Source organism: Cloeon dipterum, chromosome 2 (genome assembly GCF_949628265.1).
Source record: "Cloeon dipterum chromosome 2, ieCloDipt1.1, whole genome shotgun sequence".
NCBI lineage: Eukaryota > Metazoa > Arthropoda > Insecta > Ephemeroptera > Baetidae > Cloeon > Cloeon dipterum.
In genome coordinates, this window is record NC_088787.1 from 20,759,391 (window position 1) to 20,781,661 (window position 22,271).

Consider the following 22,271-nt stretch of genomic DNA (forward strand, 5'->3'; position numbering starts at 1 on the left):
AATCACAGTCAAATTAAACTCTCAACATCTTTCATTTGATATGTTATGCAAATTTCCGTTTCTTATTACTCTTTGAAGCAGTAAAATGGACAAAATAAGTTATGCAGCTGTTTACTTCTGGATGGGAGCTATTACCAGAATTTTGACGTCTCCCGCCTTACGTGTTTCCATCCACGCTCAATAAATCAACATTTCATCAATCCATCCAAGCGGATTCCTCGAAGTGCTCGAGGACGGCGCCGACTAAAATTCGAGGTGGGCGATGGCGAACGAGGGATTATTGCACCGCGGCGGGTTCATTAAAAGCTCGGGATTAGGGGGCGAAAGCTGAGTTAGCGGAGCAACCCACACCCTGCTCGCGCGCCAGCATTGTTCGTTCGTTAAAACAAACTGGATGACACTTTCATTAGACTCCTCGATCGGCAAACAGCTAGCTCGTAAAATTTTGTTGCTCGACCTTTTCCAGACTGTCAATATTTGAGGCAATATATCACATCAAAATGTTTTCTTGAAATGGATAGAGTTAAAGGACAAGTAAGACGAAAATTCATATTTTTTATGAGAGATTAAAAATTCTGAAAATCAGAGAGTCGTTGGATTGTATCGAATCGGCCTCTACGTTAGCAAAAAACGCATACTATAGGGAGTGGTTGGTACATTATGACGTCATCATTGCTCAGGGTTGTAAAACTATAAGGAGAAATGTCAAGTTTTGTAATGATTGATAATCTTTCCTTTTATGGTCATGCAAATTTAAACAAATAATCAACAGGGAACAACAATCAAGACGGGGTCCTAAACACCAGCGGCCATGACGCTGATGATGTCACAATATGGCCGCTTTCATTGTCCACCGCTTGATGGCTAACACGGTGACCGATTCCAAAAATTTCAATGGAACTTTGATTTTCAGAATTTTGAGCTGAACATGTAAATTTTTTAGTTTTTATGACAGCCACGAATCCTCTACGTGTTTCAGACACTATAAATTTTACAATTTTAAAAGAATACTTCATTTGCAATCTCTGTTAATACGGCAAAATTCTTTGACGTAATTGGAAAATCTTAATTTTAATAAAAATTGTATGAACTAAATTGTATTGAATACGCCTCTTCATTTATTTCAATTTGGGAAACAACGACGACGCAACGCGTTTGGCGTACGTGTCGCGCCGGTTGCATACCCGCGATTGACACACATGCTCATCGGCCGGAAAGGAAGAAATCGGGTCGAACGGCTCTATTTTTCCTCTCTGCGATCGTGGCCCAATTACAATCTGATCTCACCTTGCATTAATTAAGCCCCTCATCGCGCACTAATTATAAGAGGCCTATTCCTGGAGGTGCCGGCTTAATTTTTTACATAAAAACAACGTGACTGCAGCTCCTGAAGGGAAATATTGCTCTATTTCCAGCGAGTTGAATTATTTTTTTTATCCGCTCGGAGGTATTTTTATGGGCGTGCACGGGATGTGGATAATTACACGCTCCGCGTCTGGAGAACGCACCTAGCAATTATGTGCCGTCAAACACGCGATATTTTATGCGCGCACTTCGCCAATTATTCCGTTCGCAGCCGCTGTGGCACCCTGCTCTTTTTCCAATTGGCAAATTGTTCTCCTGGAAAAGCACAAAAAATTAATTGTAATTGAGCAGGAAATTTTCCTGAAAAAGAGATTTTGGAAGGTCAAAGAAGCAGACGAGTGTTTGGGCTCTTAAATCTTGTACGTAGGAGAGGGCTTTATGTTTTTGATGGAGGCGGAGTGGTGAGTGTGTTGTCACTTTTAATAAAAACGGCAGTTATTTTGCTCTCGTGAAGACCCTTTTATGTGGGTTTTTGGCTGAAAAAGTCCATATCCTAATGACCAGTAAATAGAGGCCATCGCATCCATTAAAGGTCAGCGCGGAGAGCTTTACTGCGGCCATAATTCTGGCTGGTGTTCGTCCTAATGCTCCTCACACAAGATTTTTTTAAGTATACTTGAATCTAAATTAGATTATGGAGGAAATTGCCTAGCATAATTTTCAATTAATATCAAGTGGAGCTGAGTAAATTGCAACAGTGAAATTATCTGTTTGATGTCCGATTCTTCAATTTTTATAACAACAAAATCATTAATTTCTTCAATCGCATTGTTGAAAAAGTTCAAATACAGAAAGTTCGCTTGATATTTTCTCTCCTTCGTAATTAAATTCGTCAGCAAAATGCTGTTGACGTCACGAATTTGTCGGTCTCAGGTGATTGCAAGGCCAGCCTGCTTTCATTTTCCCAGAAGGTATGATTAAAATTTGTTTCTTCAGTATGTAGATTCTATTCAAATAAAAATTAGGTTCAAGAATATAGCAGCAGGAGATGGGACTGAGAAGAAACGGCTGCCATTCAAAGAGACGAAACGAGTTGTGATTCTGGGGGCAGGCATTGCCGGTCTTTCTGCTGCGCAACGGCTCACCAAACAGGGCTTCAAGAACGTCACCATTCTTGAAGCTTCAAACCGGTATTAATTTACACAATGGAAAATATCACCACTGTTTATTTTAAACAAAAGCGTTCTACTTTTAATTAATTTAAAAAAACTATCTAGTTGTTAAAACTCGGGCTATGTTTTTATTTAAAATGCGAAAATTCTAGAGCTGGGTTTGTATTTTGTTTTATTATTAAAACAATGATTTGCATAGCTATTTTACGCTGCGTCAATCACAGGAAAACTAACGAGGTTTAAAAATTATCAATCTCATTTAATTTTTGTAACGTAACTGTAAAAAAATCATGGTAGAAAATTTTAAATTTAAAAACTTTAGCAATTTGCTTTGGAAAACTAGCACAAATTATAAGATTTGATTAAGGTTTAAATTTGGTTTTTGTTGATTACCAAATAATGAAGCAAGTCACTCGATGGTTTATTTTAGATTAAAAAAACTTATTTTCGTGCTCTGTAACTTTTACAACACTTGCAGAGCAAAAAGTGCATGCATTCACTGAAGATTGATGCAATTGAATTATTTTTTTTACCAAATTTCTTTTACAATGGTATATTGATTTTTCTAAAGCCACCTTTTACAGGGGCCGGTAAATCATATAAATATGTCAAATTTCCTAATCTACAAGTTGAATTTAATTCAAAATAAAGTTTGAAAATATTTAGTCGAAAAATCTTTAAAAAATTTAATTTGCAGTAAAAAATGGGCCACGTAAGTATTTGTTATGTGATCAAATTTGGAAATTTCCCTGTATTTTTAATTGATTGTTATATATATATATATTTTTTTTTAAATTAAGAAATTAATTTATTGAAATTCCCAGAGCGGGAGGGCGAGTACACACTGGTCAGGTGGGAGGTAGCGTCTTAGAGCTGGGCGCCCAGCAGTTCGAGGACGCCAGCCTGGCCAACAGCGCGGTGACCCTGGCGGCCAGGGAGGAGCTGATCAAGGGCCCAAAGCCGCGGCTTCAGGCCGCCTTCGGACACATCTATGCTGCGGACGGCCGGCCAATCTCGCTGGGCGTGGTGGAGGCGGCCAGGACGGCGTTCTCGAATGCGCTGGCCAAGGTGAAGCCGGCGGCCAACACGTCGCTGCTCGACAGCCTTAAAAATGCGCTGCAGAATGAGGCGGTGGTCGTTGAGAGCCACGAGCTGGACGACGCCCGCCGCGTCCACGAGGCCCTCACGCTTGCACTCAGGGGCATCGTCGGCGAGGATCTCAGCCAAGTCAGTGCCGAGCATATCGAGGTAATTATTTTCCAGACTCAAATCATCTAATGAATGCGTGGCGATGAAAATAAAATAAAAATGTAAAAGAATTTTAAATAATCAATTGAATCGATTCTGTTTTCTGCTAAGTTTTAATTTTATTTTCAAAACTACTATTTAGGAAAATATTTAGATAATAAACAATTGTTTTACACCCTGCCAGGCTTTGCTGGAGTTAAAAAAATTGTAAAATTTAAACGTACTTTGCAAGACTAAAATTATTTTAAAATAGAAAATAAAAGAAAAATTTCAGACGCACTCGATCATCCCCGGCGGGCAGCTGAGTTTTCCCGAGGGAGGCGCATCCCTGATTTCCCCCCTTCTGCGCGACCTGCCGAGCGACGCACTCAGACTGGAGCAGCCGGTGTGCACGGTGCGTTGGGGCAGCTTTCTGGAGCCAGTTGACCCTTTGCCAGCCAAGGTTATCTGCTGCTCGGGCGAGATCTTGCCGGCCGATTTTGTACTCTGCACGCTGCCGCTGGGCGTGATGAAGCAGCACGCGGCGCGGCTGCTGCCCAACCTGCCCAAGGAAAAGCTGGAGGCCATCGACAGGCTGGGCGTTGGCCGCTCCAACGTGCTGTGCCTCGAGTTCGAGCAGCCCTTCTGGGTGCCCAGCACCGGAGGCGAGGTGGTCCAGCTCGCTTTCGCCAAAGAGGAGATGAGTGATAACAGGTTTGTTCTTACCACCCCGTTTTTAAAATTATTTTCCCAATTTTTTGCGCTTATACAATTGCAACAATTGAATTTATCAGAGTTTGACAAAAAAAGCTGTTCATTTTTTGTTGAAGCAACTGCTTTTTATAATTTTTAAAAAAGGGAAACTCTCCTTTTTCTAAAAGCTATATAATTCATCTTAAGTAATTTTCCTCCTGCAAATATTCTAAGAGAGCCTGGAAACTAAATAAACGGCATATTTTCTCGATGTAACACTAAATTATTTTAAAAGTTCGGTCTAATTGGCAAACTAACAGTTTTTCCAGTTCACTACATTTTTAATTATTCAAGAATTTTTAACATTTCAGGTGGTTTGCGTGCCTCACCGGCCTCAAGCAGCTGGGAGGCAACCCGCGGCTGCTGCACGGCCTGGTTGCCGGGCCTGGCGCCCTCCATCTCGAGGAGACCACCGACCAGCAGATCATCGAGGATGTGACTGCGCTGCTGCGTCGTCATACCGGCAATCCGCTCATCCCCGAGCCTATCAGGGTGGTCCGCTCGGCCTGGTGCACTGACCATAATTTCCTCGGCGGCTCGGCCTACCTCAGCGTCGACGCCAGACCCGAGCACATCAGGTATGCTGAGAGTGGATTTTAATAGCTTCGAAAGATTGAATAACAGGTTGGGAATTTTAAGACGATCGACAACGATGTTTCTGTGCGTTTGGTTTACATTAGACACAAATGCCTTTTACTTATTAAAAACTCGAGCAACTCATTTAAAATCTTTCTAAATTCTGTCTCAAAGTCAAAGTGCAAAAAACGTTTAGAATGCGCGGGAAGCCTGACCACGAAAAAGGGTAACTTTAGAGGGTGCGTACCATTTTTCTGTGAAATTTTAAATTCTCTGTCGGAATTTCGATAGTTTTTTTTAAACCTTTTGACTGCAGATTATTAAAAAAAAAAACATTAAACAATTTAACGTTGAATTTTTTAATCAATAAAACCGCTTACTCGTTCAAATTCACAGAAATGATGCTAAAAACGCTAGAGGTATATTATGTTTTAATTTGTAAATTGAATAGAAAATAATGTAATTTGCCTAGATATTACTTAATTCTTGGGAAAAATCACTCTTGCTTCAAAAGCTTATCTGAAATGTCCAAAACTAAATTTAAAAACCAGGACCCTTGCCGAGCCCTTGTGCGAGGAGGATGACGAAGAGAGGCCAGTGGTGCTATTCGCCGGCGAAGCAACCAACGAAGCCCACCTTGGCACCCTGCATGGAGCCCAGCTTAGCGGAGTGCGGGAGGCAGACAGGATCATCGACGCTGTTGCTGAGCAAGAAAAGCGTTGCCCATCCTCAAAGCCAAAGCGGCGGTGAATTTTTCGGAAATAAAAATCCAGCAGTTTTCTCGTTTTCAATGGATGTATTATTTCGATTATTTATAATTGAACACAGCTCTAAATGTCCAAGAGTTTGGTGAGGCTCTTCAAACTGATTCCGCATAGAAGTCTGTCGGTTAAGTTCTGCGAGTAGAATTTCTCCAGGAGAAACACCTTAAGGCACAGCTTGCGTTTAGCCACGGACACGCTCAAATGCGTCTGCTTTTCCTTGCCTGCAGATAAAAGCAGATTGAAGTAAATAGTTATGATGGGAACCCGGATTTTCTTACCTTGGTCTCTGATGCTGCGTAGGATCTCGTCCAAAAATCCGATTTCCTTTTCAACGTCCTCAACCGCTGGCACACCTTGGCTGGTCATTTTCGAGTCAGTCGCTTTGCAAATGGAGTGAAAGCCGCCGATGATGTGCTCAAAAAAGTCGAGCTCCACTTCGTCAACGTGGCTGAATGGGCTGGTTAAGTCTGAAAGAACATAAAATAACAGCAGGGTTGAAAAATGTTTATAATGATCTTTACTTTTTAAATAAAGTGTAGGAAAATTCCCGTTTATTCAGTTGATAGGATGTAGATAACTATTTTATATTATTATTTCTGGGCACACAATATTTCCCCACCGATGCATAAGTGCTTCTGTATCAGTACCAGATGAAAACCAAAAGAAACAAGAATTACGATAGTTTCTCTGCAAATTAGGGGAAGTTTGAAATAAAATTACGATTTAGGGTGTCTCAATTTAGACAAATTAAAAAAAAATACAAAAATTAAGTGTTCTTGGAAAATTTCACCTTATTTTCAAATCACAGAATTTTAACGAATCACGTAAAAAAATAAAGTGCATTTGTGAATTTCCCACCCTATTGCAAAAAACCCTGATTCTCATACCTTCTTCTAGGACGGTTGCTAGGTATGGCTGGTCGATGGACAACAAGCTCCACAAATACTCTTCGAGCGCCTCAACAGGCAGCAACCGATCCAGGGCCAATTCGTATAGCTTTCGCAGACACTTGCTAGAGTTGATCCCGCACACGTACAACTCTTTCGATCTCAGCGGCCAGATGCTTTTGACGGCCTCGTTGTTTTGATTCAAAAGCAGTAGGTGGGTAAGTTTCAGCACTATCTTCCCAACTTCTATCATTTCTGGACGCTAAAAGAATTGTTATATTATGAATTATGTTAATATTCCAATTTAACCTGCGCAGGTATTTATGTAATAACGACTAGACCAGTAGAACATTTTTTGAGATATGACAAATGTAAAAAAATCTCTAGGTGGAAAACCAAACTTAGCCTTTTAAACAAATAATATAAATTATTTTTTATATTAACAAAAATAATTTTGCAAGGGAAGTCTTACCTGGTGTAGGATTGAGCAAAGCTGCCACGACGCAGGGCTAATGACCCTAAGGGCAGGCCCGACAACCGCGATTTCGGGCACATTTTTGCTTTCCACGCAAGAGAGCATGAGGTTGGACAGCTCCAACAGCAACTTGCTGCCCTCCTCCACGTCTCCTTGCGCTAGGAACTCAATAACCGTGTACGCCAAATACGTCAGCGACAGAGACTCGAATTCATCTCCAACAAACTCGCTCTCTTTCAGCATCCTGAAACACATGAATGATTCCTAAGTTTCCTCAAAACTTATTTCAAGCCACGCTTGAAAATAAATAAAAGAGCATCGGTTAAAAATATTATCGATTTTTGTGGGGCATTCAAAACTTGTTTGATGAATTATGATTTTATTTCAAAGAAATTTGTGATTCAACGTTTTTTTTCAGCGTCGATCGAACCCTAAAATTCATTTGAACACAATCCTTCAATAACATTTAAACAATTTTGGCAGATTAAGACAATTTTTAGGTTGCAAATCGTGCTCATTTTATGGTCAGAACCTTAGAAATTAATAATCAACCGTCAAAAATGAGAACAAAGCACAGTAATATAATGGTTAAAAATCGTAACTATATTGTTTTAATGATCATACAATCAATAAATAAATAAATTATAATACCTCAAAATTCTTATGTGGTTTTTTCGGCTCTCAACAGCATAAATTTGTGCTGTACCCCTCTGCCAAATGCTCTCTTCAGCGAGCTCTTCAAGAATGCCAGCCGCATGTCTTCTCTTCCACAATATGATGGGTTTCATGAGGGCGAGCAAATCATGTCTACTTCCTCCTAAGCCAATTTTAAATTCAAGAGCAATCTCTAACTGCTCAGCGACTGCCTCCGACTCGAAACCAACCCGCAGCAGGCACTGCAGAAGGTGTTCCAGGACACTCCAAAGGCTGTCCAAGGAGCTGCACAAGGCGATGATCTCGGGCAGCCACTCCACATGCTGCACCATTGTCTGCTCGACCAACTCTGAAGCCAGGAGTACCAGGCAATGGTTCTGCACGACCATCAACTCGTGCGTCTCAGCCACATGTAGCAGGAGCTTCAATAATACATCCTTCTGCACGCCTTCGACGGTGGCGTACTTGTAGGTCAGGCAAGAAGCACTCTGTCGTCCATCAGCTGAAAAAATGTATTGATACTATAAATTAAAATTACTAATGTCAAATTTCTTTTCTAATTATACATTTCTCAAGAATTAATTAGCTACAAAAGTAATTTTTTACAAGCTAAAATGGTTTATAAATTAACCAAAGTAATTTAAATTCGGGTTTTCTAAGCTTAAAATATCAATTTTTATCAATTCAAAGGGCACTTGTTTCACGCAACAAATTAAAAATAGTCCATGGTGTTCAAAGTTTTCAAATTTGCTGGGAAAAAACAAAAAATTAATTAAATCCATTGAGGCAAAAATTGTTTGAATTGGAGAATTTAATAGCATTATTATTTAAAATATGTCAGAATAATTTATATTGAAAATTCTTTATCCTTTTTTAAATACTAAAATATTATGAAGCCTCAGATGATTTTTAACAAAAGCCAAGAGTTAAAAAAAGGCAGTAGCTTCGCTAAAAAAAAAATAAAAGCGTAATTTGGCAAATATATTTTTATGAATATCCAACATTATCACAGTTGTTACTAACCTAAATCAACGAGCAGCCGTGCGGTAATCTTCCCGTCAATGTCCTTGAGCAGGGCCTCGAGCTTGCGCTTGTCCTCCCTGAAAAAGGCGCACTTCTTTTTAAGTCTTGAGACCATCATCATGAGTCCGTGCAGCCTGTTACGCGACGCCTTTTCCAGGTCGTCCCTGATGGCCCGCAGGGTGGAGGCGTAGTGGCAGCGGTTGACCAACGCGACGGCGCACTCGCCGGCCTGCTTGCGCACCAGCCAACTGGGGTGGTCGAGCAGCTGCCAGCAGTAGTAGCACACGTCGTTGACCAGGTGGCCCTGCTCCTCCGTCCACATGGCCGGTGGACCTGGCGTCAGGCGCTGCAGCAGACCCAGCACACAGCAGATCACGTGCTCGTCCGGCTTGTTCACGCACGGTACAATCTGCGTGCATTGACCTACTAAATAGGGGTGCTTTGTATGAAATCAATTTTAAAAGCAATGTGAAATTTAATTAAAAAATATTTTTGGGTTGCATCCAATGAGTATTTGAAGGATGATTGACCAGAGAGAATTTGTGTGAATTGTACATCCCACAGATAAGTATATTTGGGGGGTTCACTTGACGAATTAGCAGGCCAATAATAAGTAAAAAATTTTCAGAAAATTGCTGAAATTCTGGCCCATCAACTATCTTATATTCACAAACACTTATTTAATAAGAAATGTGGTACCAAGTTATGCTTAAAAAATACAAAATTCCTTTATTTAAGAATGCAACCAATTAGTGCTTTGCGCGGGTACAAATTTTCAACCCAAACCCGCACCGAACCCGCTTATTTCGTACCGCACCCAAACCGCACCCATATCTTTTTCAAAATTTGAACCCGCACCCGCACCAACCCGCACTACGCCAACCCGCACCCGCAATCCGCCATATTGGATTTGCAAAATCTGGACCCGCACCCGCGGGTTTGGTGCGGGTTTTGCGGGTTCAACCCTCAAACCCGCGACCCGCGCAAAACAGTTGAGAAAACCCCGACTTTCCAATTTTTGCGGCTTTTGCGGGCGTTTAAAGGTCAAAATTTTGAGTACTTTATAACTTTGCTCAGGGTAATCCTAGAACAAAAATTAAAAACCCGTAAACTCGTCTCAACGAGGCAAACAACTTTTATATTGATCTCAAGGTGGTAGGTCAAAGGCCAAGGTCTCAAAAAAATAATTTTTGGAATATAAACTCAAATTTGAAAATAAATATATAGAAATTTTTTATTTTTTTCAAAACCGTTTTGTAGAACACATAAATTAAGTTAAAAACGTTAAAATTTGGAATGGCGTTTTTTCCTCATTTTTTTAATTAAAAATGAATAATTCGAAAACCCTTGTTTGTCGAGGTAGGTAAAAACGGTGATTGACCAAAAAATGTCGACTTCAAATCATCCGAATTTCAAAAACCATTTTTTAAAGATTTTTAGTGCAGAATTCGAGATTTGGTGCTCATTAAGCATTTTATTGCACCCGTCTCGATAAAAAAACTTTGTACACCCGACCCGAATCTCGAATTGTGGTGGTCCTATTTACAAAAAAATACGTACCATAAAAATTTCAATATATTCATTTTCAAATTTGAGTTTAAAATCTAAAAATTAATTTTTGTGACCTTGACCTTTGACCTACCACTTTGAGGTCAAGATAAAAGTTGTTTGTCTTGTTAAGACCGTTAAGACGAGTTTACGGGGTTTTTAATTTTTGTTCTAGGACCATTCTGAGCAAAGTTATGAAGTACTCAAAATTCCCAGATTTTGATCTTTGAACGCTCGCAAAACCCGCAAAAATTGGAAAGTCGGGGTTTTCTCAACTGATTTTTAGTTCAATTAGGGCAAATTTAAAGCAAAAAAATTAATCAAAATCCATCGACCCCTGGACAACAATTTGTTGAGTTCAGAGATTTGGCTCAATTCACAAGTTGCTTAAACCCTAAATGTTTGAAGCCACTAATAGATGGCGCCACCGTAGACTTTCGATTTTAAGGCACTTCCACTGCGATTTCAGACTCAATCTAGCTACCGTGCATTCTTCAATTAATTTGCTTTTTTTTTGACGTGCTGAAAACCAAAATCGGTTCAGCCAATCGCCGTAGAATCGTGAAAAACTATTATTTGAAATAAAAAAAAGATGTTTCAACGTTTCTACGGCGAATGGCTGAACCGATTTTGGTTTTCAGCACGTCAAAAAAAGCAAATAATTTAAAAAAGCAAAATGGCTAGATTGTGTCTGAATTCGCAGCAAAAATGCCTTAAAACCGCTTAAAACAAAATTTTTAAAAAAAGTCTCTGGTTGCGCCATCTGTTGGCGGCTTCAATAACTAAAGGTTTATGCAACTGGTCAATTACATAAAAGTTGCGGGTTTGCCGAGTCAACCCGCACCCGCACCAAACCGCACAACACCAACCCGCACCCGCAATCCGCCATATTGGATTTGCAAAATCCGGACCCGCACCCGCGGGTTTGGTGCGGGTTTGCGGGTTCAACCCTCAAACCCGCGACCCGCGCAAAGCACTACAACCAATGAGAAAATATTTACAAACCTTCAGCACTTGGTGGATACCTGATGATGGCCAGCACTTGAGTGACAAGGTAAGACGACCTCACGACCAGATCTTCGATGAGGCCATTGCCCATCATGTCCCAGTCAGCGTCATCCTGCTCACTGGACAGAATGTGCTCAGGGTCAAACTCGTCATCGGCGGACGGTTTTGACTTCCTCTGGGCCACAATCTTCTTCACAAAGGCCCCGTAAAGTTGCATTGCGGCGTTTCTAATTCATTATTTCTAAATTAGGGATTTATTACGATTGGGAAGAATTATTACTCACTTGACTCCCCAGTCATCAGCGTTGAGGTAGTACATGGCCATTTGACCGATGTTCTCCAGGTGGCAGTTGACGTGCTGGCTGATGCTGGCGTCAGAGGTCAGAACGTATAGCACATGCATCTTGCGCGTCTTGATATCGTCAACCAGGCCAGCCTGTTTCCTCTCCTCATCCTTTGGCTCCTCCGTTGGGCTGACCAGCACCTCCAGCGTCGCGTGAAGCAGCTCCTTGTCAGGGTCTGCGTCAAAGGCGACGATTTTATGAATTGCAACCGCCAAACCGGCCGACCGACGACTCAGGGGCGGTGCATCCGCGCCTGTTAGCTGCAGCGTCGACATCAGAATATCCAGCATCTTTTTGTGAATGTCTCTTCCTGCGAAATATAATAATATTAAATTAGTTGTTTCAAAGTTCAAACTAAATCCCTCTCGACAAGATTCAGGCAGAATAATTATTTTCTTGTTGAGGTATTGTTATAATAAATTACAAAAATATTGCAGGCTAAAAAGTTAAAACGAATTACGAGTTTCAACTAAAACAGAACTAAGACTAGTCCATAATCCGTTTATGATTTATTATGCAGTTTTTAACATTATTGTGTTAAATTCATAATTTTAATATTTTTAAGATGAGAAAGGTAGCACATACCGATCAAGGAAGTGTGTTTGACGAAAGTGCCGAGAACGACTCCCGAGGCTTCGAAGGCTCCTTTGTGTCTGCACTTTTGTAGGACAGACATGATGACGACACTGCATCGCCACAACACGTCGTCAGGGCTATTCAACAGGCAGAATTTATGGCCTAGGATGGACACCAATTCTGTGCAAGTCTGCAAAATGTGCAAAATTTAAGTAGAACAACTAAAATCTCATCTCATCAGACACATTTCAAAAAAGTTCCTCGTTGGACGTTTATCCCACAGAGTTAGCAAAGCTAAGCAGGAAAAAAATGTTTCAATACATTTTCCTTGAAAACATGTTTCAATTCAGCGTTGACATATATTGTCTTAAAAAAATTAGAGTTAAGGCAGAATCAAAAGAAAAACACTGCGAAAAATACCATTTAAAAGAAATTTGTTTTCTAGACCATTCTGCGTTTCTTTTAGTAAATTCCATATACATTAAACTAGAGATTTTCGTTTAATCTGCTTCTATTCAACTCAGTTTTGACTGCAAGAAGTTAATGAATATTTAAAAAAAACAGTGCATTGCATTTTGTAAATAATTCGTCAGAATTGACTGGGCCAGAAATGTTCATAAATATATTCTTTAAATAAAAATTATAAGTTTATTTGCAATCTTTGGGAAGAAACACATCAATTTTAAATCCTACCTTGAGGTTGAGCCAAGCGCAGTTCAGAGCGTATTGGAACTGAGGCGACAGGTGCAGAGTCTTGTTCTCCAAAGAATAGTTTTCGTCTATCTCGGCTTCGATGGCCCAGTCCATGTCCTCAAAGGATGAGGCAAACTCTGGTAATCAAAGACCCATCAAATAGTAATTAATAGAGTTGTGATTTTAAACTGTACCTTGCGAGGAGGACTTGGCGTTGAGCACCTTCACAAAGTGATCGCTGACCTCTTCCACAAGGCTGAGAATGTCGGTCAGACAATCCAAATTGACGCTAGGCTTTTCGATGGAGCGAAGAAGGTTGGACAAAATTTCCAGGCATCCGTACACTGGGCCATTCTCCATGGCTCCTTTCAGTAAATCCTCCTTCAATGTGCTCTGGAATTCCATTGTTAAAAGTCCAATTAAAAACAACGACCTTAAATTTCCATAAACTTACAAATTCAGCTTTGGCTCGGCTTAAAATTTTCCTCAAAGATTCCTCTGTGTCAGACTGGAGGAGTGTTGTGACAGTTGAATACAAATTAGAACCACCGGCAACAATGTAAAATTTGTTGGAACTGCACAAGAGCAGGGCCTCCTCAGACACTTCACTCAGGGAGACTGTTGACTTATCAAAATCTGAAATTTAAATTTCTTAAATAGTCACAATCTCTGCAGCTTTTCTTAAAACAAACCATAGTTTGATGTCAGAATGAAGGAAGCCATGACTTGGCAGTCATCATCTGGGGAAATGACGCACCTGAGGCACGCCTCAAACATTTCCGCATCCAGAAATGAATAGCACCCTTCTAACCTGAGCTTTCTAATGAGTTTCTCTGATTTGGCCTAGAAATTAAATTTGTAACAGAAGCCACTTTCTTTCAAGAGCCTCCAATTAAGTCACCTTCAGACTGTTTTCCTGAGGGGCAAAGGTGCTCAAGACCGTCTCCAGCAGACACAGCGTCGTGTATGACCGTTGGTAGCCGTAACCGAGTTCAAGACCAACCAAAATGAAATTCCTCAGCCAGATCAAAAATCCTGCAATTGAGGCAGTCTCTTTGGCTTGCTTGAACTGGATCTCTTTTGATGCTTTCATGGCTGCAAATGATTAATTAATACAAGCTAGAATTTCGCAAACAAACGAGACACTCACCTTGCAACATAATATCTCTCAAATAGGAGAAGAAGACCCGGAAGAGTCCCATGAAAACATTTCTTGAAGGCCGCGAGGCGACGGTGATGTTGTCTCTGAGGAACTCCTTCAGCAGGCCAAGCACCGACTCAAGTATTTCACGGTTTTCAGACTGTTGAGCGAGGAAATTGGGAGCGCCCAGCAGAGCGACCATGGCACGCGTTCTTGTCACCACATCATCGGACTGCAGTGCGCTTTTGATGAAAATTTCCCCGTTCTCGTCGACAAGCGCCAAGAGATCCTAAATTCAGATTTTTTTAATATACCGGTCTGTGCAAATGAAGGTAGAAACACGCTAGGATTTCAGAATTGATTTCAAGAGGGCTAACTATTTTACTGAGCACCTGATTAACTTTTAGACAGTAATTCAGAAGGGTTTTAAGACTTATAAGTCACTCTGAAAAATGTCTTAACCGCTAAGTAAGTGTAAAACCATCTAATTCACCCTTGAACGCGACTCAAATCAGTTTTCTCTCTCTATACATATAATATATGTATATATTGTGATGATTTTTATTGAATTTTTTAGCACTTGTAATTTCTTTGCAGTTCTTTTCATTTAGATGAATATTTATTCTAAAACTTAGTCACTGCAAGAATTAAATGAAAATAAATTAAGACTTTTAGCAAACTTTCAATATTTATAACGCAAATTTCAACAAAAGCATCAGGCTTTTTTGGAAGATTTTGTAGAGATGAGTAAAACAATTTGATGTTCAATTGAATAGCTCATTTTAAAAAACAATTTTAACGGGAATTTTAATGATCTTGTTGTCTCATTGAGCTAGATTGTCAGTATTTAAGTTTCAAAATATTAAATGAACAGTAAAACTCCTTAAGGAGTCTAATTTCAATCCATGACTTACGTTTTAAATTCATATGAATTGTAATCCATCTAATATAAAAAGCACCTGAATTCGACATTAAGTAAAAAACAAAAATGTATTTTTAATAAGAAAACCTAAAAGAGATGGGTAAATCACTTGTGCTGGCTTTAAAGCCGTCTAAATGGAGCCTGTTAACTGTCTTGAAATCCCAACTCTAGTGATAATTTGACAGAAGAAATTATATGATATTATTGTAAGTTCTTTAATTTTAAAATGTAATTTAGGGAAAGAACAAGATAATTTTTTATTACAAACCTTCAACGTAAGAACTTGTCCCTTGATCAGAACAACAAGATGAGCCATTCGGGCATGAATGTCCTGAACTTGTAGACTTTTTGATACCTCTGGGTATTTCCTGGCCAAGGCAGGCAGCCAGTAATTCACCAGGCCCATGTGGTGTCTGATAAGCAAATATAATTATTTTTAACCAAAAATATTAACTCAGTAAAATCACTTTTTGATGGCCAAGCTGGCTTCTACGACTGGGACAAATTCCCTGACAAACTGCTCCTCACTGAGACGCTCAAGACAAGCTTTGAACACGTCAGAGCAGGCAGCACGCAACTCATTGAATTCTAGAGCCTCAGACAAATACGAGGCAAAACTGACGAATCCACTTTTCTTCTTGATGATCTTCTTAATCTAAAAAATACTGTTCAGTGAGGATGGATAACTTTCTAACACTGTAAACATACATCAAGATCTTGCCAGTGAGGAATCATTTTTGCCAGCATATGCAATTTCCGCTTATTTTTCCAGGGCAGCTCCCTCAAGACCGCTTCAGTCCAGTCGTACGACAGAAGTTCTGGGTCCTTGATGCGGTTCTTTATATTTGCAAAAGCTTGCCTGCAAATGATATAACTTTATCAAAACTGGATAAATTTCATAAGGATTTTTTTTTTAAATTTTAAATATGAGAAAATGAATGGAGAATTAAAATTAGTGAATTATTAGATCCAATTGTTTTTTTTTAAATACTTACTTGGTTAACTTGTGCAGCTCAAAGGTTTTGCTGAAAATCTGCGAGTCCCAGAAACTACTGTTCAGAATCCACATTGACCTACGAATGCCATTAAGCACGTCATCTGCGAGTCTTATATTGTGCATTTCTGTAATAAAACATTAGGCAGGAAAATTTACATCAAAGCTCTAATTACTCATAGGAACACTGACGAAGAAGGTGGACACGTCAAGCCAGTTGTTCCACGTTTTCAGAGCTAGTGTATGGTTTCGTGAGGCAGGACAGAGGAGGGCTCGCTCAATCACGGTGAGGTAGCAGGAAAATGTGGACCAATCTGCAATATAGAATTCCAGTTTATCATAGAAAATTTGCTGTGGCAAAAAATTGTTTTTGTATCATAATTTAATTCTAAAGAAAATTAAAACTAATAAATTTACCGGTCATCTCAAATTTTATAAAACAAGGCTTGATTGGTTCAAAGGATAAAAATTAATTATTTTACTTTTAATTTCTTTTAAACCTTTGATGGTGAGTTAAAATATTGTAACCAAAGAAAAACATACACTCAAAATTTGTAATTTGTATTCTTTTTAATTCCACAGCACTGGTCAAACGGAATGATCCACTGGGGCAAAGCTCCAAATTAAGAGAATCTAGACGAAAACAGATTGCTTCACTAGGCAGCAGCAGATGCCGCAAGGACATGCTGGAGCAGCAGACTAACATGCTGCGGGAGCAGCTGGACTAAATTATTTAAGACAGATGAGAAACGCATTACCCTCGTAAGATTCAGCATATATTTCTTTGGACAAAGGTGCCTCCATCGCACCATGGATGAGATGCAGCTGCAAGTAAATGCTGTGCCAGTACCGCTGCCCAACCACATTTTCCTCGTGCCAGTTAAATTCCTTGCGAATAACCATGTATGGGTCCTCAAAGGTACTTTTGAAAATTTCCAGCAGGATCTCTGGAGCTAAGGAAAGAAAACATAAATATTAGCTAAGTTATATTTCCAAAATTATAAAAACTAAAAAATCTGAACAATAAGATAACAATAACATAAGTTGGGAATTTACAACAGTCTAATATTTTTCTATGCGTCATCTTTACTTACAGACACCAATCAAGCCTTAATTATGTATAAGACATTTGAGCCACAATTAGATCCATCACCCCCTCTAAATCTCTTGTGAAACTTGGAAACCATATTTCAAAATATGGTGATTTTTTTCGTGCAAAATTTCTAAATTTTAGTCACTTGATGAAATATCCAGGTGCTAGAAAGCAAAAAATGTATTTTAACCTATTGAGATTTAATAATTTTAGCGAGCTCAAATTTTCATAACAATTTTCACAAAAATCAGTCTTCAATTTTAAAAATTTTCAATATTTTACGGAGGTTCATTTTATAGTTTAAAACAAGTAGTTGGGCCAAGTTTAACTGCTGTGATGTTAAGATGATTCAAAGGAGAGGTAATAAATACTAAAAAAATCTGTATAGTCACATTAAGATTTCAAGTCAATTGCTGACTTCCAAAGAGTTACTAACAATGAAAAACTCCCAATATTGATATATTTTGGCAGATATCAAAATGTGCCAGTGAAACCATCTAAATTTGACATGAAGCCAAGATCGTGAAAAGGGTTTCAACCTCCTGGAAATGTGATATTTTAGAGACAAAATCTCTAATAGTAAAACAAATGGTTAAAAACAGAACTTTGAATAGTTCCACGTAAAAAACCAGTATAATTACGGTATAATTTTAACAAAAAATTACTCATAATATGAACCTTGTCATATTAAAAAATCTATTTTAAGAAATAGGTGTTCAGTATTAATATTTTAACTGCATGAAACTAACATTGCACCATTTTGAAGTTGACCGAGTATCCATCATCTGGTATCTTAACCCCGGAACAGTGGGGGTAACTGCTGCTGCTGTTGTTGGCCTCTTTCCTGCACCTTCCGACCGCCATCTCCAGGTTGAGTTTGGAGAAGCAGTCCCCCAGATCGTCTGAGTCCTTCTTCAGGGACGACTTGAACTCATGGAAGTCCTCAGCGCTAACCATCTGGCGCTTGTGGTAGCGGCGCTTGCTCCTCGCCCGGCTCGGACCCGCCACATACATCTGGTGCTTCTTGAGCTGCTCCCGCAGCATGCTGGTCTGCTGCTCCAGCATCTCCTTGCGGCAGTTGAGGATGCGCATCAGGTAGTGCATCCGCTGCAGCCGAGCGAAGCAATCTGTGTTTTCATCTAGGTTCTCATAATTCGGAGCTTTGCCCCAGTGGATCATTCCGTTTGACCAGTGCTCTGGAAATAAAAAGAAGAATGACTCAAATTTTGAGTGGATTAACTCACTATCAATGGTTTAAAATATATTTAAATAACATTGTTTTAAATAATTACTTTTCCTCCTTCCAACCTTTTGTGTCTATTTTTATAAATTTAGAGATGAACATTAAATTTATAATAGTTTTTATTTTCTATTATCTATTGGATAAAATTGAGATTAAAACAATTTTTAGCGAAACAAAATTTCTTTGCGGAACTGTAAATTTGTATTGAACTCACTTGTGTACATGTTGCTGAGGGCACTGGAGGATGAGATGAGGAATTGGACGCTCTTCTTCACCCCCACGACGGCAGGGATGATATTGAAGAGCGCGAGGGCAGCGACCTGGGCAACAGGGCCTCTCTTTGTGGTGATCAGGTTGAGCAGCACCCTGCTGAGCTTGAAGACGGCGTCGATGGCGGCCTCCTCAAAATTCCTCGCCTCATCTCCAGTGAGACGCTCATGTGGGCAGTTGTTGATGATCCCCTGGAATTTTGTAATTTTAAAGGAAATAAGCGAAGTAAGATGCACCATACAGAACGGCATTTTTTTTATTCATTAACATATTAATTTGGAATCTATTTTGTAATAATTATTATACTTTTTGACGGAATTTTCAAATTTAAACTCAATTTAAAATGACACAGAGGAACGTACTCGTAGCACCGGGAGGGGATCATCGCAGACATCCAGTTTCGCGGTGGATTCTCTAATGAATTTTATCAGGGTGGAAGGAGTGGCGTCCAGCAGGGCTGCTTCTGTGGGAGGTGCCTCCTGGTCCTGCTCGTTTTGCTCTCTCTTCTCATTTTTGCTCGCTCTCAACCTTCTTGGGCAGTTTGGCATGGTGACTGCGTTGTGGGTTTACATCACCTAAAATCAGGTTCAATCAGGATTCATACATCATATAATCAAATGGAAAGATGTTAAATATTTGGATACAAAAGCTACATTAATTGTTAGTGTGTATGTATGTATCGTGCACGTAATGGGTACATATGTATGATGACTGACGCAAACCATCAAAATTTTCAACTTGCTTCCTCTTGTTTCTGGCCGATTACGCGACTGATTTTATATAAAATACAAGTTCACATAAAGAATATAACGAGGATAAAGAGATATAGCTTTGCGTTTCATGATAGGAGGGCTCATATTCCTTAAAATTTACCTTAATCGAGAGGGAAATACTGCAGCCTTCTCAATACGCACATGCCGGCGAAAAATATCAACAGGAGAGACTAGCGTTTCTATTGGCTGGGGATTTCCCACGCAGCCAATCCTGTTTAGGCACGAAGTTTGAATGTGATAAGTAAAAAAGTGACCATGCGTTCAGACAATGTAGTGCCAAACAGGTCCAAATTATGATGATTATTAAAAAATTACTGAAAATAATTAATAAACGGAAAGCGCATTAATATCAATAATTCTCGTACTATATACATAGTATTTCAGTAATGTTTTATTATAAAGATGCATCTTATACAAGAAAACATTTTGTTCTTACAAAATAATACAACAAGAAGAGAATAATTCCGCCGCAGCATTCAATTTTCATTTGACGCCATGTGTCTCATCAGATCATTCAGAAACATTTCCATTTTTCTCAGCTCCTGCTGATTTTCTGTCTTGTACTGCAAGCACTACCAGGGCAAAAATATAGATAATTAGCACACTCTTCGTGGAGCAATTCACTTACTGTGGCATCATCTGTCATTTTTAAAGCAACTAATCCTTTATTGTGGCGATAAGAAATGTTGTAACGAGCCTGAAATAAGATAATACCATTAAAAATTTAAAAGTGCTGAAAAAACCATCAAAGAGAGCATACCTTTGTTGGATTTTGTAAGTAAAGCTTTTCAGCTGCTTTCTGGAATTCTTCCCATGACTTCAAATATGTCATTTTGGAAAATCTGTAATTATTACATATTTCATGACAATCAGCAGAATACAAAATGAGGGCAAACATAACACGACCAACGCAGTAGTAATCGATTTAACATTATTTATGTAATCTTTAAAATTTATGGCAATGGTAGATACAATAAAGGTAGTAAATAAATATCATTTTTCTCTTTAGCTCATGGCTCACAATGTCATGTTGATATGGACATGTTAAAACAAGCGTGCTAATAATTCTGTATTCAAATGGGCTATTTACAAGCACAATAACTTTTTAAACGTTTCTGCACATCTTAAGTTTGTATATCAATAAGATTTTAGTAAATTTGAAAGTATTCTTTATACCTTTTCTAGTTCTGAAAGGTGACAAAACGGGAACGCTTCCTATCATCAACCTCATCAACAAAAGTCTTCCAGCTGGCACTCTAAAAAGGGGCGTGGAAAATAACTTTGTTGTCAAGTACGCCCCCCAATCCGACCAATCAGAGCGCCATCTGTCATGTGAAAATATGAATGAGTTGACTCGGCATAATATCTTAAATATAAACAACCAGAGAAAAAATTAGAATTTGTTATCATTCGTTAAGAGTGTAACAGGCTACAAGCACGTACAAGAATTTACGTCTACGTCCAACATGGCAGTGCACCAGTATGTCAATTCGCTGCAGGAGTTGGAGGCTGCCATCGAGCAATTCAAAAATATTTCCATGCAAGTTTCCTCGACGCCCAGCAGAAACGAAAACACCGAGCATTTGATCAATGACTTTCCCATCTTCATCATTGTGTCGGGAACCAAGGACGAGAACGGTGTTTCTTGGTGCCCTGACTGCGAAAAAGGTACATATCATTATTGATAGGGTCACATATTCTTTGTGCTTTTCCGCTGCTGCATTGAGTTAAAATGGTTAAAAAAGGGCTCAAGATTAACAGTAAACCACTAAATTTTATGTCAAAAATAATTGTTTTTCCAACTTGATGTATTAATTAAAAAAAATGTATTCATTTATAAAAATCTAGAAAAAGATTTAGCTGTTTTCAACGTTAAAAAAATAATTTTCCTGAAGGAACTTGAACATGTATTTAAAATTTTTAAGAACTAATATTGAAAAAAGACGCCATATAAGATATAAGTCCAGCCAATTCCAAAGTAATTCTCAATTTTACTCGTTTCCAACTTTTGCTTAAGATTAAAATCCCTCTGGTATCATTTCAGCTGATCCAGTGTTGGAAGAGGCGGAGCAGAGCCTAGCCCCGGAGCCATCGGCGTTCATAACCGTGTACTTGACGCGTGAAGAGTGGAAGAACCCCAAAAACGTGTTCCGAACAGACGGGCGCTTCCGACTCACCAGCATCCCGACCATGCTCAAGTGGCCCAACAGGGAGCCCAAGCTGGTCGAGGCGCAGTGCGCAGACATCGACGCCATCAAGGAGTTCTTTGATGAGTGCTGCCCTCAAGACCAAGATTAATAGTTCTTTCGGGAATGACAAAAGATGAAAATGCCAAGGGGGTTAAATGAGAATGAGTATGATTTTAATTACGTTTTACAAAGAGCTGTAGCTTGGTGTACTATATTGGACGCTCTCTACTGCTTTGACTGGAAAATTGAAAAATTGAGATGATGATAATGTTAAATCTATTGGATATTAAAACTGAATAGTTGTGGAGGATATCAAATTTTGTCTTGCTTTATTTCCCAAAATATCACTAAGGCATTACAATCCCCACTCAATGAAAACGACGGAATATAATAGATATCGTCACACCTTAAATTCTTATTTTCATTTCAGGGGTAAAAATATTTGTGAATAACAAAGGACAAGTTTATAGAAACTACAGAAACTAAATAACATTAACAAAACTTGATGTATTTATTTATCGGATGTTTTAAAACATTGAAATTTTATTCCAAATAGTTACGCAGGAAAAGGCCTTGGAGAGTTAATGGCTGATTCAATTTAAAAGTGAATCAAATTATATACTAAATAAACTTGAAAATTA

General features: G+C 39.1%; 4 protein-coding genes across 5 annotated transcripts; 2 read left to right on the forward strand and 2 right to left on the reverse strand.

Moving 5' to 3' along the window:
* Positions 1 to 1,543: 1,543 nt before the first annotated feature.
* On the forward strand, positions 1,544 to 5,824 carry LOC135935775 (peroxisomal N(1)-acetyl-spermine/spermidine oxidase-like). The gene is made up of 7 exons (XM_065478330.1): positions 1,544 to 1,766; positions 1,820 to 2,276; positions 2,331 to 2,495; positions 3,302 to 3,725; positions 4,000 to 4,418; positions 4,769 to 5,035; positions 5,585 to 5,824. The coding sequence occupies exons 2-7, from the start codon at positions 2,206 to 2,208 to the stop codon at positions 5,781 to 5,783; spliced, it is 1,545 nt and encodes a 514-aa protein (XP_065334402.1). The 5' UTR covers positions 1,544 to 1,766; positions 1,820 to 2,205; the 3' UTR covers positions 5,784 to 5,824.
* Positions 5,810 to 19,656, reverse strand: LOC135935774 (uncharacterized). 2 transcript variants are annotated; one of them, XM_065478329.1, is made up of 25 exons: positions 19,542 to 19,656; positions 19,031 to 19,243; positions 18,613 to 18,859; positions 17,905 to 18,351; positions 16,821 to 17,015; positions 16,239 to 16,376; positions 16,064 to 16,190; positions 15,777 to 15,927; positions 15,536 to 15,723; positions 15,337 to 15,481; positions 14,156 to 14,435; positions 13,907 to 14,100; positions 13,698 to 13,848; positions 13,460 to 13,641; positions 13,200 to 13,398; positions 13,006 to 13,142; positions 12,322 to 12,502; positions 11,677 to 12,046; positions 11,390 to 11,619; positions 8,837 to 9,262; positions 7,811 to 8,315; positions 7,157 to 7,403; positions 6,685 to 6,946; positions 6,076 to 6,264; positions 5,810 to 6,018 (listed from the first exon to the last, which is right to left on the reverse strand). In XM_065478329.1, exons 2-25 carry the CDS (start codon positions 19,214 to 19,216, stop codon positions 5,864 to 5,866), a joined length of 5,532 nt encoding a protein of 1,843 aa, XP_065334401.1. In that variant the 5' UTR covers positions 19,217 to 19,243; positions 19,542 to 19,656; the 3' UTR covers positions 5,810 to 5,863. The 2 variants fall into 2 exon arrangements, with proteins under 2 accessions (XP_065334401.1, XP_065334400.1); XM_065478328.1 differs by having other exon boundaries at positions 5,810 to 6,264; positions 8,837 to 9,259.
* Positions 19,657 to 19,810: 154 nt separating this feature from the next.
* On the reverse strand, positions 19,811 to 20,767 carry Srp9 (signal recognition particle 9). Its single transcript, XM_065479913.1, has 4 exons — positions 20,618 to 20,767; positions 20,202 to 20,283; positions 20,070 to 20,138; positions 19,811 to 20,013 (listed from the first exon to the last, which is right to left on the reverse strand). Exons 2-4 carry the CDS (start codon positions 20,271 to 20,273, stop codon positions 19,918 to 19,920), a joined length of 237 nt encoding a protein of 78 aa, XP_065335985.1. The 5' UTR covers positions 20,274 to 20,283; positions 20,618 to 20,767; the 3' UTR covers positions 19,811 to 19,917.
* Positions 20,768 to 20,789: 22 nt separating this feature from the next.
* Positions 20,790 to 21,947, forward strand: LOC135936904 (thioredoxin domain-containing protein 17-like). The gene is made up of 2 exons (XM_065479911.1): positions 20,790 to 21,109; positions 21,486 to 21,947. Exons 1-2 carry the CDS (start codon positions 20,908 to 20,910, stop codon positions 21,737 to 21,739), a joined length of 456 nt encoding a protein of 151 aa, XP_065335983.1. The 5' UTR covers positions 20,790 to 20,907; the 3' UTR covers positions 21,740 to 21,947.
* Positions 21,948 to 22,271: the final 324 nt, after the last annotated feature.

Excerpts from the sequence above, each read along its gene's own strand:
- LOC135935775 (XM_065478330.1), top strand. The coding sequence starts at position 2,206 with ATGCTGTTGACGTCACGAATTTGTCGGTCTCAGGTGATTGCAAGGCCA. Across the intron at positions 2,496-3,301 it reads ATTCTTGAAGCTTCAAACCG|AGCGGGAGGGCGAGTACACA; the intron begins GTATTAATTTAC and ends TGAAATTCCCAG. Across the intron at positions 5,036-5,584 it reads GCCAGACCCGAGCACATCAG|GACCCTTGCCGAGCCCTTGT; the intron begins GTATGCTGAGAG and ends TTTAAAAACCAG.
- LOC135935774 (XM_065478328.1), bottom strand. The coding sequence starts at position 19,216 with ATGCCAAACTGCCCAAGAAGGTTGAGAGCGAGCAAAAATGAGAAGAGA. Across the intron at positions 15,724-15,776 it reads CTCACTGGCAAGATCTTGAT|ATTAAGAAGATCATCAAGAA; the intron begins GTATGTTTACAG and ends AGTATTTTTTAG. Across the intron at positions 6,265-6,684 it reads AGCAACCGTCCTAGAAGAAG|ACTTAACCAGCCCATTCAGC; the intron begins GTATGAGAATCA and ends ATGTTCTTTCAG.
- Srp9 (XM_065479913.1), bottom strand. The coding sequence starts at position 20,273 with ATGACATATTTGAAGTCATGGGAAGAATTCCAGAAAGCAGCTGAAAAG. Across the intron at positions 20,139-20,201 it reads ACTTACAAAATCCAACAAAG|GCTCGTTACAACATTTCTTA; the intron begins GTATGCTCTCTT and ends ATCTTATTTCAG. Across the intron at positions 20,014-20,069 it reads AAATGACAGATGATGCCACA|TGCTTGCAGTACAAGACAGA; the intron begins GTAAGTGAATTG and ends TTGCCCTGGTAG.
- LOC135936904 (XM_065479911.1), top strand. The coding sequence starts at position 20,908 with ATGGCAGTGCACCAGTATGTCAATTCGCTGCAGGAGTTGGAGGCTGCC. Across the intron at positions 21,110-21,485 it reads GTGCCCTGACTGCGAAAAAG|CTGATCCAGTGTTGGAAGAG; the intron begins GTACATATCATT and ends GTATCATTTCAG.